The sequence below is a fragment of the Mobula birostris genome, chromosome 15, assembly GCF_030028105.1.
Source record: "Mobula birostris isolate sMobBir1 chromosome 15, sMobBir1.hap1, whole genome shotgun sequence".
Taxonomy (NCBI): Eukaryota; Metazoa; Chordata; class Chondrichthyes; order Myliobatiformes; family Myliobatidae; genus Mobula; species Mobula birostris.
Genome location: NC_092384.1, coordinates 51,670,061 through 51,686,195, shown reverse-complemented (window position 1 = coordinate 51,686,195; position 16,135 = coordinate 51,670,061). Strand labels below are relative to the sequence as shown.

The 16,135-nt window shown below is 40.0% G+C and overlaps 1 protein-coding gene across 5 annotated transcripts in view; it reads left to right on the top strand.

Moving 5' to 3' along the window:
- The window catches only part of piezo1 (piezo type mechanosensitive ion channel component 1 (Er blood group)), a 311,742-nt gene that overhangs the window by 126,147 nt on the left and 169,460 nt on the right, over nt 1-16,135 (top strand). For 4 of the 5 annotated variants that reach the window (XM_072279777.1, XM_072279778.1, XM_072279776.1 and 1 more), the window contains exon 3: nt 10,011-10,130. The exons of the other annotated variant lie outside the window; for it this stretch is intronic. In XM_072279777.1, coding sequence (XP_072135878.1) covers nt 10,011-10,130 — 120 coding nt within the window. The remainder of the gene's footprint in view (nt 1-10,010; nt 10,131-16,135) is intronic. 5 annotated transcript variants of the gene reach the window in all.

The following is a 16,135-nucleotide window of genomic DNA, read 5'->3' as shown; positions in this document are numbered from 1 at the left end:
GCAGCGTGTCCAATCCCTTAATAATCTTATATGTTTCAATAAGATCCCCTCTCAGCCTTCTAAATTCCAGAGTATACAAGCCCAGTCGCTCCATTCTTTCGACATATGACAGTCCCGCCATCCCGGGAATTAACCTTGTGAACCTACGCTGCACTCCCTCAATAGCAAGAATGTCCTTCCTCAAATTTGGAGACCAAAACTGCACACAGTACTCCAGATGTGGTCTCACTAGGGCCCTGTACAGCTGCAGAAGGACCTCTTTGCTCTTGTACTCAATTCCCCTTGTTATGAAGGCCAGCATGCCTTTAGCTTTCTTCACAGCCTGATGCTTTAGAAATTGTGGACGCATTGGTAATCATTTTCCAATGTTCTATAGATTCAGGATCAGTTCCTGTGGATTGGAGGGTGGCTAATGTTGTCCCTCTCTTCAAGAAGGGAGGAAGAGAGAAAACAGGGAATTATAGACCGGTTAGCCTGACTGTTGGCCCACAGTGGCTGATGTACAAGAACACCTAGATCTCATTGTACTTCCCCTTTTCCTAACTTGACTCCATTTAGATAATAATCTGCCTTCCTGTTCTTACCACCAAAGTGGATAACTTCACATTTATCCACATTAAACTGCATCTGCCATGCATCTGCCCACTCACCCAGCCTGTCCAAGTCACCCTGCATTCTCATAACATCCTCCTCACATTTCACACTGCCACCCAGCTTTGTATCATCGGCAAATTTGCTAATGTTACTTTTAATTCCCTCATCTAAATCATTAATATATATTGTAAACAGCTGCGGTCCCAGCACTGAACCCTGCGGTACCCCACTGGTCACCGCCTGCCATTCCGAAAGGGACCCATTAATCACTACTCTTTGTTTTCTGTCAGCCAGCCAATTTTCAATCCATGTCAGTACTCTGCCCCCAATACCATGTGCCCTAACTTTGCCCACTAATCTCCTATGTGGGACTTTATCAAAGGCTTTCTGAAAGTCCAGGTACACTACATCTACTGGCTCTCCCTTGTCCATTTTCATAGTTACATCCTCAAAAATTTCCAGAAGATTAGTCAAGCACGATTTCCCCTTCGTAAATCCATGCTGACTCGGACATATCCTGTTTCTGCTATCCAGATGTGTTGTAATTTCATCTTTTATAATTGACTCCAGCATCTTTCCCACCACCAACGTCAGGCTAACCGGTCTATAATTCCCTGTTTTCTCTCTTCCTCCCTTCTTGAAGAGAAGGACAACATTAGCCACCCTCTAATCCACAGGAACTGATCCTGAATCTATAGAACATTGGAAAATGATTACCAATGTGTCCACGATTTCTAAAGCCACCTCCTTAAGTATCCTGGGATGCAGACCATCAGGTCCTGGGGACTTATCAGCCTTCAGACCCAAGAAAATTTCCAAGGGGGTGAATTCAAGGCTGTAATTGCTGCCACAGATATATCTAAATACTGACTTGAAAGGGGTAAGTAATTATGCAATCAATTATTTTGTGTTTAATAAATTTAGACCAATTTGTTTTCACTTTGACACGAGAGAGTCTTTTCCGTTGATCAGCATCAAAAAAGCCAAATTATATCCACTGTCATTCAATGTTGTAAAACAATAAAATGTGAAAATTTCCAAGGGGGTGAATACTTTTTGTAGGCACTGTAAATGCATTAAAATGCATGTAGGCCTGCAAATAATGTGTTTTGTTTTAAGATAACTGAAGAGAAGAGAGTAGATCTTCAGATAATCCCAAAATACAGTGGTTTTTCATTGTTGACCAGAGAGAATCCAGAATAATAGACATTTTATTTATAGATACTAATAATAATTTATGTATAGTTATGTTTCAAAAGCAGAATAGGCCATTGATCATCCATTTTTTTTATAAGTTAGAAGTGGTTAATATTGTAACTTCCTCATTGTTAAGAACATTTTTTTTGATCTCCCGGAAACACAGAGAAGAATGCTGGTGATTAGAAAATGAAATTACTTACAGTAGGGAATGAGATGAGTAACCATTAAAGTATGTAGTTGATTAAGATGGCTAAGTTTCCAACCCAGAATATATGAAATAAATATAAAGTTAACAAGGTTATCTGCGACTGTGTTTTGTGCTATTTGCAGATTGCAATTTCAGATAATCCAAATATGAAACGTGTTCATTCTAAATATTACTGCCATTCAGGTATGCAAGTTCAAAAGTTCTTTGTTTGATTAAATGATGTTAAATGTTAGTTATATTAAACTGTAGAGGGAAGCGGTTTAGAATTGAAAGTTGTTATTTTTATTTAATCCTTTATAATTGTTTTCCTGTTTCTGAATCGAAAAGCTTTGAGATTAAGGATCTCTCAAGAGACTATAGGAGTGTGTTGCATTCAATGTCACTAGTTGCAATGTAAGAGACTCAAAAATAGTATCTGTATGAGATCATATAATGATTGATATTGACAACCTTTATCCCTCATAATAAATGTAGATTTTCTCTTGTTTTGTTTCTATAAAATAGAGTGAGATGGTTGCTAAATATATCTATATATCTTGAAGGCAGACATCAGTCATTATTTTCAAGTTTGTCAATTAAGCTAGGTGGATACAGGGTAAAAGAATGATTTTAGTAATTGGACATGGCAAATCAATACATTTATTGTAGGCTGTAAGTGGTTGCTAGGATCTGTTCAGAGTTATTAGTTCATTACAAATCCCATATAAAAACAGCTGTAGCAGTGTAAATGCTTGGAGCTGCCACAGGATTAGCTCTAATGGTCCAAATCAAACAAATTGTAACCACTAATTTGCTTCACATTTAATCATGCTGTCATGAATTGAAAATACCCTCACATTGTGACATGAGGTAGAGGGCATTTTGGCCAAAACTAATTTCACGTGACATATCTGCAGCAAATAGAAAACACTTAAAACTTGCTAGTGTGGCCGAGGTAAAATTTTGGTCCTAAAGTTACTGGGAAGAGATCTGGCCTTGCCAATGTTACCAACACCTTCGAACAAGAACTCTCAAATAAACTCCTTCTTTAATGTTTCATAGAGTACAACAAGGGTTGTTGCCAGTCTGAAATATTATTCAGTAATAAACTCCCAGAAGATGTTTCCAAATAATACGTAATGCACAGGATCTCAGTAGTGAGACCTACAAATGTGCTTTATAAAATGTTTTCTAATGGAAAATTATAGAAATAAAATAAATTACTTTAAACTGTTGCTCCTGTGTATCGATTTCAGATAAGTGTTTGTAGGCTTTGAAGGCCACAAGATCTTGGATGTTCACAAGACTTTACCTTACTTTGCACATAAAATTAATATTTTTTTAACTGTCATAGGAAGTTTTTTCATCTCTTTAGATTTTCCCCCTATTTCTCGTTCTTTTCTCTTGAATTTCCTGAGGGCGCATTTTCTGAAAAGGAAATTTTTAAACATTGCAAATTTTGGATATCTGAAACAAACAAAATGGTGACAAATTTCAGCAGGTCAGACAGCATCTGTGGATCCCGAACATAATCTGTTTCTCTTTACAGATGCTGCTTTAAATTACAGAGATTTTCCCAGTGGTTTCTGTTTTTGTTTCATGAAATGACGTGAGTCTCATTGTCATACGGTTCCCATTGCTGTTGTGTACACTAACAAGTTGTGGGATCTTATACTATGCAGTGAAACACATCAGCTGCACTGTGTAAATATGTGAACTTATGTTTGTGAATGTAGATGTTTACAATGAAAGGATAAAACAGGTTGAAAGTCAGTATGGGCAGAATAGACCAGTACTAAGCAGAACAGGATAGGAAACTGGCAGGAAGTGGGCTACAATTTATGGAAAGTGAAGAATGGGACATTAGCTAGAAAGGGATTAGAGATGCCGATCTTGAAGTTACAAAGCTGAGGACAAGGGGGTGATATGGAGAAGCATTTGATAGTGTTTGTGATGGGCTTGCTTATAAGATCTAAAGCAGCAGCTTAATTGTGATAAGTCTGAATCTGTGGCGGAAGACAATGCTGTGTGAAAGTTTCTAGTACAGGTCGACAATCCCTTATCCAAAATCCTTGGGGCCAGTTCCATTTCGGAATTCAGAATTTTTCGGATTTCAGAAAATTGATAATTATGTAGATAATTAACCTGTTTCAGTGCGGGTGGACATTAGGACCCGGGGGAGCTCCGGACCCACGCACATCCTCCCGTGTACTTTAAATCATCTCTAGATTACTTATAATACCTAATACAATGTAAATGCTATGTAAATAGTTGTTATACTGTATTGTTTAGGGAATAATGATAAGAAAAAGAGGCTGTACTTGCTCAAACAACGAGTGCTGGAGAGAGAACTGGGGTTTCCCAATCCATGCTCTTTTACAAATACTATTACAGTTTATTTATGGAGTTAATATAATGATAGATGAAATAGTGGGATAATGATAGACCATAAATACACTAGTACATTTTATTTCCAACAGAAGCATTCAATAAAACATAAAAATATACAGCTTCAAACGAACCGAATCAAACACATGGTAAATGACTTACTGGAATAAATGTAGAACGTAAATACTCTAGGACATATACAGATTATACTTGCTCTTCATGGAGCGTAAAATTCCTTGGTCACAAGGCTGTAGCATAGATGTCACATTGTGGGGGGGGGGGCAAGTAAATTGCGAAAACATTACTTTTCACAAGAAGTTCGGCAGGGGAATGTGCGGAGCAGTTGTCCAGGAACAATAAAATTTTTACAGTCTTTTTCCAGTCCAGCTTGACTACAATGAGCTCATGCCGCTGGTACAAAGTGGTTATTGAACCAGTCAGAAAACATTTCTCGGGTTACCCATGCTTTCTTGTTTGCATAATAATGCACAGGTAAATTGCATACATCTTTCAGACATCTCGGATGTTGCCTTTTTCCAATCACTGTCAACTTCACCTTGTGTCTGCCTGCTGCATTGGCACACCCAAGAATAGTTAACCTGTCCTTAGCATCTTTAAAACCTATTGGTGCTCTCTCATCAGCCGTTGTTAATGTTTTTCTAGGGACGTAGTGCCAGTACAAAGCCGTTTCATCAGCATTGTGAATTTGTTCAGGTCTAAGGTTTTCGTCAGATATTATCTTGGCAAATTCGTCAATGTAATTTTCAGCTGCTTCATGATCAGCAGAAGCTTTTTCACCACAAATTTTCAGATATTTTACACCCTGACACTTCTTAAATTTCTGCAGCCAACCCTCTGAATATTGACACTCACTGTCAATGTTCAGTTTTTCATGGTAGATTCTAGCTTGTTTCTTGATCAACATGCCATTCAGTGGCATACGCTCACTTCTTCGTTGTCTAATCCACTCAATCAACACACAGTCAAGATCTTCATTTTTTGCCCTATGCAGTGTTTTCCTATTTTTCATTAGTTTATGGTCATCACTGTCACCATAAAACTTCAGTAACTTGTCTTTCTGTTGATTTAAATCATATACAGTGGTCATTCCGACACCATATTCTTCAGTAAGATGCCACACAGACACACCACGATCAAGCTTCTGCAATAACTCCACTTTCTGCTTACTGATAATGATAGATGCTTCCTTCTCTTTTTCCATTGGGGTATCTGCAGCTCTTTTTGACATTTTCACAATGAAATTAAACAGAAAGTCAACAGTGAACACAAAATATCAGCGAACAGCAAATGCATGTGTAACCAGTACGAGCGCTGAGCCACAACTGACGTCTGGCGGCCTCTGCTAGTGCTGCCATGTCACACCTGAGTGACGTCAGCTGTTAGCGTGCCAAACGAGCCTTGTTACGACGTGTTCCACACTCCATGAAAAAAACTTCAGTTTTCAGAGCTTTTCGGATTTCAGAATTTCGGATAAGGGATCGTGGATCTGTAATGGTCTGTAAGAGGTTGCTGGCTCACCTGACTGTGGGTATCCAAAGAGCAGCCCCACAGAACAGTACGGTGGTGGTTTAAGGAAGGGGTACTGAAGGAGGTGTCAAACCTAGCAGCAAATCAAAACTGCAAGTATATTTTTAGCATCCTTTTACCATCTCCGTTAGTCTAATTATACTGTGTCTGACATCAGCAATTAACATATTACTGCATAAATACTGACCTGCCCAGTTATTACATTACAGAGCTCTGCTGGGGCACCTAGTATCTCTGAGCCAGTGTTGTCAGATATAAAATGTCAAGTTATCATTCTGAAACCTTAAAATTATTATGTTTTTTGAAAAACTGCATTATGCCCCGCAAATATTTGAGAATGTAGATATTGAAATCTGTTTGAAAATCTAAACCGTGACATGGCTGTATAATACACTAACTATGTCATCACAATCCTGTTCCTCATTGCTTGATGCTCCTCTCTACCATGGCTTCTTGAACTCTATTATTCAGGAAACTCTATGACTATAATTACACCTTTGCCTTTGTTTTCCTATTCAGTTTGGATGAAGATATCAACTTTACTAACATTAAGTAATTAGTGGTAAACAAAATAAGTTATGAAATTGTGCTTGAGTCAGGTCTATTATATGGCAGAGTCCACTGCCAAGAAGGCCCACCAGCGCCTTTACTTCCTGAGAAAGCTAAAGAAATTTGGCCTGTCCCCTAAAACCCTCGCTAATTTTTATAGATGACCCGTAGAAAGCATTCTTCTAGGGTGCATCACAACCTGGTATAGAAGTTGTCCTGTCCAACACCGGAAGAAGCTGCAGAAGATCGTGAACACAGCGCAGCACATCACACAAACCAATCTTCCGTCCTTGGACTCACTTTACACCGCACGCTGTCGGAGCAGTGCTGCCAGGATAATCAAGGACACGACCCACCCAGCCAACACACTTTTCGTCCCTCTTCCCTCTAGGAGAAGACTCAGGAGCTTGAAGACTCGTACGGCCAGATTTGGGAACAGCTTCTTTCCAACTGTGATAAGACTGCTGAACGGATCCTGACCCGGATCTGGGCCGTACCCTCCAAATATCCCGACCTGCCTCTCGGTTTTTTTGCACTACCTTACTTTCCCAATATTTACTTTGACAATAAAGTATAAAGTATGGCTGACTGTAGATCTAAATTAATGAATCTCCAATTGCCATTTTCATCTTTTCACCTTCTACGTGAGGGCTGGATAATATGCGCAGTGTCAATGCATCAACTTTACCTGACATGATAAGTACACAGCTAGGCCCCATCTCTCATCAGCTGCTTGACGCTGACTGGTGCAATGGTGCAGCTGACATTCCTCTATGCAGTGTAAGAATACTAGATGTATGAGCAGGAACAGACCATCAGCTTTGTCATTTGTTCAGATTATGGTTGTTTGTCACCTCAGCACTATTTTTAATGCTTTCACATATCAGTTAATTCTTTTAATACTCACGGATCTTTTATTTTGTGTTTTGAATGAGCTCAGCTCTCTATAGCTCTAGGCAAGATAATTCTGAAGGTTCACCACCTTAGGAGTGAAAGAAATTTCTCTTCATCTCAGTTCTAAATGCAGTTTTGGAACAGTGAAATAAGATGCAACAGGACTGCCTTTCTCCTGTATTCAAATCCATTTCTAGCTCTTAACATAAAGTTTGCTTGCTATACTGGTGCAACCTTGTTGCTTTACAGGTCAGATCTATCAGATGACTTAACAAGTTAACAACTGCCATTAGCAAGAAAGAACAGGAGCCTCAAGACTCACACTACCAGCTTCAGGAATAGTTATTTACCCCTCAACCATCAGGCTCTTAAACCAAAGGGGATAACTTCTCATTGCTACCATCAGGGAGGAGGTACAGGAGCCTGAAGGCACACACTCAACAGTTCAGAATCAGAAGCTGGTTTAATATCATCAGCATATGTTATGAAGTTTGCTAACTTAGCAGCAGCAGTACAATGCACTACATGATAATGGAGAAAGAAAAAAACAAGTAAATCAATTGCAGTATGTATATATGTATATTAAATAATTAGCTTAAAAATAGTGCAAAACAGAAATAATACATATATTTTAAAAAGTGATGCGGTATTCATAGGTTCAATGTCCAATGAGGAATCGGTTGGCAGAGGGGAAGAAGCTGTTCCTGAATCGCTGAGTGTGTGCCTTCAGGCTTCTGCACTTCCTTCCTGACAGTAACAATAAAAAGGGAGCATAGCCTCAGGAACGGCTTCTTCCCCTCTGCCATGAGATTTCTAAATGGACATTAAACACTACCTCATTACTTATTCATTTTTTTCTCATTTTGTACTACTTACTTAACTTTTTAAGATATACATATATACTTACTGGAATTTACAGTTTTTATTATTATTGCAGAATGCTGCTGCCGCATAACAACAAATTTTATGACATAAGCCAGTGATATTAAACCTGATTCTGAACTTCACTCAATCTCACTTGCCCCATCACTGAAATGTTCTCACAACCTATGCACTCACTTTCAAGTGCTCTTCATTTCATGTCCTCGATATTTATTCCTAATTTATTTATTATCATCGTTTCTTTCTTTTTGTATTGGCACAGTTTGTTGGCTTCTGCACACTGGTCGCACACCCGGTTGGAGTGGTCTTTCAATGATTCTATCATAGTTACCAGATTTATTGAGTATGCCTGCAAGAAAATGAATCTCAGGGTTGTATATGGTGACACATACATTACTTTGATAATATTTTTGCTTTGATCTTTGAAATTTAATGAAATTTAACCATTTAACATATATTTTGCTTTTCAGCTTTGTTCATCAAAAAGCACCTTATATTCTCCCACACAACTCGCTCTGCCATATTACATCTTTTTTTACATGCTCTCATAATCTCATTCTCTGCTTCCTGCTCAATAACTGATTTTTAAACCATACTCACTATATTAACCTCAATTCCATCAGCTCTAGCTTTGCTGATCCATCTCCTGTGCAGGATCTTTTAAAATACCTTCTGAAAATTCATAGACATCATGTTCACTTCATTCCTATTATCTATTGTACTAGTCCACCCTTCTTGAGTAGTGGTGCTGAGGAGGGTCAGTAAGTCATCCAGGTGGCTGTCAATCAAGTAACAAACTGAGAATTAAGTAACGACTAAATGAATTGAGCGAGATTGGGCACAGAGTACATTGCATGCTTTGAGTGCTTTTTCCACTGTTGATCATAAATGTGAATGTTGCCTTGAGCATCAGTTGACATTAGGTTGTGATGGACAACTGTGAGCAAGTGCCCACTGAGAAATGAAGTGGAAAGATGACTGGCCCTGAGTGAATGAAATGCTTGTAAGTAGATAGTTTCTCTATATGCCTGTGACTAGAGAAACTGCATTCCAGTATAAATGTTTATACTGACTTTTATCCTAATTACCTGCAAGGTTCAGTAAGTAGTTTAAAAAAAACAGCATCTCCACTTTTTTGATTTGAATCATGGCCTGGAGCCACGTGGGTGGCCTGCAGGCTTGCGATAGCTTCCTGGAGGAAGTGGCAATTTCATAAATCTATGTAAAGTGGATTCAGCTATGTCAGTAACCCTTCAGTGTAATGCTCACAAGGGTCAGGCTGAGGAAACTGTTGAGGCTTTCTTAGTAATTATCAGGCTGGCCTTAGTCTGAATATGGTAGAGATCTTCTTGTTAGGTCCAAAGCTTTCCTTTCAGGTTGGCCGCTTGTGGACCCCCGCAGTAAAGTTACAACATCTCCTTTCTTGTGTTCCTCTGAGCAATATTTGGCCGAAAGCCAATCTTATCCATTTGATCTCTTTCTGTGAACTGTGATCTAGTCTCTGTCCTTCACTCTTGCTCCAAACAGAAGGCAAAACAATGGCAGAATCATGTTCCAGGTGTGGTGTTGTCTCCAAAATAGGCCTATGCAGCTGGTAATGGTTCTGAATAATTATCTTAAAAACAACCTTTCTCTGGCTTGGGGAGATCTTTCTTGAGTGCATCGCACATACTAGATGGGTCCTGGTTTGTTTGCTCAAGTTTGAGGCAGGGATTAGTGTACGTACTTATAAAAAAATTCCTTGGTTATGATTGCATTTTTTGTTTAGGCCACACTGGTCGTCTGCTCAAGGCTCTGCTGGGGACCAGCATTCTTTTCCTATGTGCACATGGAGGTTTTCAGATCACCCTATATGTTTTGAAAGATGAGAATCTGCTGGGCTACAACTGTGAGTACAACTAAATATTCATTTTTATTCTCCTCTGTTAAATGTGTTATGATTCGGGCACCATTATAGTAACGCTTCCATTTTTTTTAAGGTGAGAAAACATTTGTTTTGGAAAATTAGAATTAATTTCCCTTTTCTATAAGAGCAGGAAGTGGGCAGGAATGGGAAAGCACACGGAATCACAAAGGAAGCCTCCTTGTGATTAGCTGAGGGAGATGGAGAAAGCCTGAGCTGTTTGGAAGGAGAGTTGCATAGACCTCAGTTCACTCAATTACAGTCAGTGTCATACCCACAGTCAGAATTGGAGAAGGGCTTACTGACCTTACCAAAGGACAGAAAACAACCTCACATTGCTTAAACATATTAGTTTTTAAGAGACTTTTCATGATTTATTTATTTGTGTTATGTTGCTTATTCTTTATAATCAATGGTGCTTTTATCATTTAAAGAGAAAACGGGTATCAGCATCTCTAACTTTTAGATTATTATAGTCCTTTATTTCTTTTAAGCAACTCTAGATATTTATCTTTAAATATTCATCTCTATAAGCCTGTCTGTTACAAACGTTTGCAATTAGTTTCAACTATTTAATGCAGGAGAGTACAAAGTTTGTTTCCATCATTTCTGTTGCTAACTGATCTTTACATTAGTGACACTGTTACAATTGGAACACAGTGGCACTGTTGTATTGGGTCCACGGTGACATTGTTGCAGTCGGTCACGTTGGCACTGCTGCAGTCGGTCACGGTTACGCTGTTGCACTGGGTTCACAGTGACACTGTTGCAGTCGGTCACGGTTACGCTGTTGCACTGGGTTCACAGTGACACTGTTGCAGTCGGTCCACGGTGATGTTGTTGCAGTTGGTTACAGTGATGCTGTTGCATTGGGTTCACGGTGACGCTGTTGTAGTCAGTCATGGTGACACTGTTGCAGTCGGTCACGGTGATGCTGTTGCACTGGTTTCACAGTGACGCTGTTGCATTGGGTCCACAGTAACGCTGTTGCACTGGATTCATGGTGATGCTGTTGCACTGGGTTCATAGTGACACTGTTGCAGTGGGTCACAGTGACGCTGTCGCATTGGGTCCATGGTGACACTATTGCACTGAGTTCCCGGTAACGCTATTGCATTGGGTTCCCAGTGACTTTGTTGCAATCGGACCACGGTGACAATGTTGCATTGGGTTCATGGTGACACTGTTGTAGTTGGTCACAGTGATGCTGTTGCATTGGGTTCCCAGTGATGCTGTTGCAGTCGGTCACAGTGACGCTGTTGCAGTCAGTCACAGTGACGCTGTTGCATTGGGTCCACAGTGACGCTGTTGCAGTCAGTCACAGTGACTCTGTTGCAGTCGGTCACAGTGACACTGTTGCAGTCAGTCACAGTGACTCTGTTGCATTGGGTCCATGGTGACACTGTTGCAGTCGGTCACAGTGACGCTGTTGCATTGGGTCCATGGTGACACTGTTGCAGTCGGTCACAGTGACTCTGTTGCAGTCGGTCACAGTGACGCTGTTGCAGTTGGTCACAGTGACTCTGTTGCATTGGGTCCATGGTGACACTGTTGCAGTCGGTCACAGTGATGCTATTGCAGTCGGTCACAGTGACACTGTTGCAGTCGGTCACAGTGACACTATTGCATTGGGTCCATGGTGACACTGTTGCAGTCGGTCACAGTGACGCTGTTGCAGTCGGTCACAGTGACGTTGTTGCATTGGGTCCATGGTGACACTGTTGCAGTCGGTCACAGTGACACTGTTGCAGTCGGTCACAGTGACGCTATTGCAATTGGTCACAGTGGCGGTGTTGCAGTCGGTCACAGTGACACAGTTGTATTGGGTTCACGGTGATGCTGTTGCATTGGGTCCACATTGGCACTATTCTAGTCGGACCACATCAGGGAGAGGAATACTAAAATGTGTTACTGCTTGTTTAGTCTTGAAGATCCTTGCTATGTGCAAACTTGTATGTCAATTGGTATGTTTTCTGTAGTCAAATATCCTGCTGAATTATCGTGCAACACCTCGTAAAAGATTGTTTTAAAAAGCTGAAAGCAGCCTGTCAGCCTTTAAACAAAATTTCAGCAAAGATTTATTACTTTGAGAAGTGGATACATTGGTAAAAATACTAATAAGTTACTGATTATGTTCAACTTTTAAGTGACTTTACATGAGTAATGACTTTCAAATGCTATTTCCTATTTTACAGTTCTACACAAGGATGTACTGTGAAACAATAAATTAATTGATTTGCTTAATAATGTCTTTCTAGCATAATACATTGGTGATATTATTTGATTTCTGTTTTGTTGAATTTACTGAGTTCCTGGCCCCCTCCCCCCCACCAGGACCATGTATGAGCACATGCTCGGCTGATCTATCTGTGTGTTGGCTAGGTAGAGTGGAAGCTTGTACGGCTTAGAATCAGGGTGTCATGTGCTCAGCCTCACTTCAGAGCCTGTGAGCTTGGCTGAAAGTGCAGTGTGATACCGGGGGTGTGTAGCACGATCTGAGTTGTTTGTCAGAGGAAACGTTCGATCAACACTCTCTGCTAGAAGGACATATTCCCACAGCACTTTGTGAAGAGGTCTTACTTTGCAATTAATGTAAAAGTTTCTCACATTGTTAGCATCAAGATCTTTCTGCCAGATATAAGACCATAAGGCATAGCAGCATAATTAGGCCACTCGGACCATCAAGTTTGCTCTGCCATTAAAATGTCAGATCAGGTATAAGAATTTCCTTTGAGGACACGGCCTCTCATTAGAACAGCTGATAAATAGAACATCTGGTACATTCTATGCACCTCCGGTAACTGTTTCCTTTGGACTTCCCTCTTCTGACTTGGTCCGCACAGTCCCTGGGAGATGACTGTGTGGTAACCTGCAGCATAACATCAACAGGAAGTGTGCAGGGCTTAATAATCAACACCGTCGGCTGCGACTTCTCATGCAACCTCGCCTCCCAGAAACAATGTTCTTTAACCGTAAAAGCATCATTATGCTGAGGACGTGGAAAATTTTGCACGAAGTTTTCACATTGCAATTCAGCAGTTCAGATTAGTTCCTTTAATTTATAAATCAAAATATTTGATTGTGCAATTAAAAAAAAATTCATGATGTGGATGTTAATGGCAAGGTGCGACATTTAATGCTTGACCTATATAGAAGGGTTTTTTAAGAGACTCCTGGATAGGTGCATGGAGCGTGGAAAAATAGAGGTCTATGGGTAACCCGAGGTAATTTCTAAAGTAAGTACATGTTCAGCACAGCACAGTGGGCCGTAGGGCCTGTATGGTGCTGTAGGGTTGCTATGTTCTAAAAGAGTGGTGGGTGATGTCCTGAAATCCTTGCTGTCCATGTGATACTGAGGATGCCACCACATTGTCAAGTAGATTATTCAGAGTAAATTTATTATCAAGCTACATGTATGCCACCATATACAACCCTGAGATACATTTTCTTGTGGGCATACTCAATAAATCTATAGAATAATAACCATAACGGAATCAATGAAAGATGGCCCAACCAAGACATTCAGCCGGAGTGCAGAAGTCAACAAACTGTGCAAATAGAAAAGGAAGACATTAATAATAGTAATAAATAAATAAGCAATAAATATTGAGAACATGAGATGAAGAGTCCTTGGGAACATTCCAGTGATGGGGCAAGTGAAGTTATCCCCTTTGGTTTAAGAGCCTGATGGCTGAGGGGTAAAAGACTGTTCCTGAACTTGGTGGTGTGAATCCTGAAGCCTCTTCCTTATGGCAGCATTGAGAAGAAAGCACGTCCTGGGCGGCCGGGGTCCCCGATGGTGGATGCTGCTTTCCTGTAACAGGGTTTCATGTAGATGTGCTCAACAATTCGGAGGGCTTCGCCTGTGATTGACTTGGCCATATCCACTACCTTTTTGTAGGATTTTCCATTCACGAGCATTGGTGTTTCCATACCAGGCTGTGATGCAACCAGTCCAATATAATCTCTACTACACACCTATAAAAGTTTGTCAAAGTTTTAGATGTCATGCCAAATTTCTGCAAACTCCCAAGAGAGCACAGGTACTGCTGTGCTTCCTTTGTAATTGTACTTGCATGCTGGGCCTGGGACAGGTCCTCTGAAATATTAACATTGCTAAGCCTCTCCACCTCGGATCTTTCAATGAGGACCGGCTCATGGACCTCTGACTTCTTCCTCCTAAAGTCAATAATCATCTGCTTGATCTTGCTGACATCGAGTAAGAGTTTGTTGTTGTGGCATCACTCAGCCAGATTTTCAATCTCCCTCCTATATGCTGATTCATCAACACCTTTGATTCGGCCTGTGACAGTGGTAATCGTCAGCAAACTTGAATTTGGCCTTGGAGCTGTGCTTAGCCGCACAGTTATATGTGGCTCACGTCATGTTGTTCCATGAACAAACAACAGCAGTACCCATCCAGGTTTAGGAAAGTACGTGACTGCGTTAGCAAACCTCAGCTGGACATTGTTCAGCACATTTCTTCACTTGAGCTCCTTCTCTCAACATATCAGCAGGTGAAGCCTTCTTTTTCCCTTGTACTTTCATAACTAATAAATAAAAATATGCAAAGTCAGTGGGGAAAAAGTCACAATTATTTTAATGCTCCAAGGAAACTCGGGGATATATCAAACAATGTTTAAGTAGCAGTGATCTGGGGACTATCCTGGAAGGCTGCCAGCCCAATGTGTAACTTAGAAGGTCACCTGGAAGTGAAGATGTTCCTATTCGCCACTGATGTCTCAACAGAATTAACAATAACTTCTTCTCGTTCTCATTACTTTTCTTCAGTGTCTGTGTGATATTTCAGTTCAATTGCAAGACAAATCTACTCTATTAAAGTAACATGTGCTTTGTTAATAGATAGGTTTTCAATGACCTATTTTGAGAAGTGGTCAAATCAGGCTAAATTTTCGAATGCTCTGGGGATGGTAATGCTGAAATGATTATTTTTCATGCAGTTAGTTTTGCTTTTTGCCTTATTTTCTGGAAATATTTGTATTACTGTTCAAATCAGGATGTGCTTTTGCCGATGATCATTTAGACAGCGTACTGGAATAACGAAGACATAGTTTATGAATTAATTTTTGTAACTCATAAATCATTAACAGTCCGAGGAAGGCTAAATATAAATGAGATCAGAGTTGAATATAAACTGAGCAAAACATGAGAAGCGTTTCTTTATTAGCTGGTTCAAAATGGGAAGACAAAGTTAACGTAGTCTCATGGAAAAGATGAAATGTGCAGAAAGATTGATCTCTTGGCAGTACAGCATCTAAGATGAGTTAAATATTTATAAAAGGGAACATACAGATTCTTTTAGTACACTGATGTTTGCTCACATTAACTCTGTCTGCATTACTTTTACTGTCCTGCTGCTGTTTGACATTTTAAATTGCAGTGGTACAAGTAATCAAATAATGGTAACGGAACTATTTATAATTCTGCATACTGATGATCAAGCTTAGAAGGATTTATCAATCCATTTCTGTGGAATTTATTTTTTTTTATCACTTAGAGATACAACATGGAAACAAAGGTTCATTTTATTATCAAAGTATACAACTCTGAAATTCTTCAATTCTCCAGGTAGCCTGGAAACCAAGAAAGAAAAGAAACTTTGCACGATCATAACCCCCAAATCCCACCTCCCTGTTTAAAAAAAAATGAATAAAATGGATCAGGCACATCGACTGCCAAATCCCTCCTCCCTCACAAAAAAACGAACAAAACGCCTCAGGCACATCACCCCCTCTACCTCCAATCCTTCTTCCCACACAAAAAAAAAACAAACGAAACGGATCAGGCAGATCAACCCCCAAATAAATCCCTCTTCCCATAGGAAAAATGAACAAAATAGATCAAGCACACTGGCCTCCAAATCCCTCTTTCCCCACAAAAAAAAAGAACAAAATAGATCAGGCGCATTGACTCCCAAATCCCCCTCCCCACACAAATAAGAACAAGAAGACTGGGTGGAATAACACAGA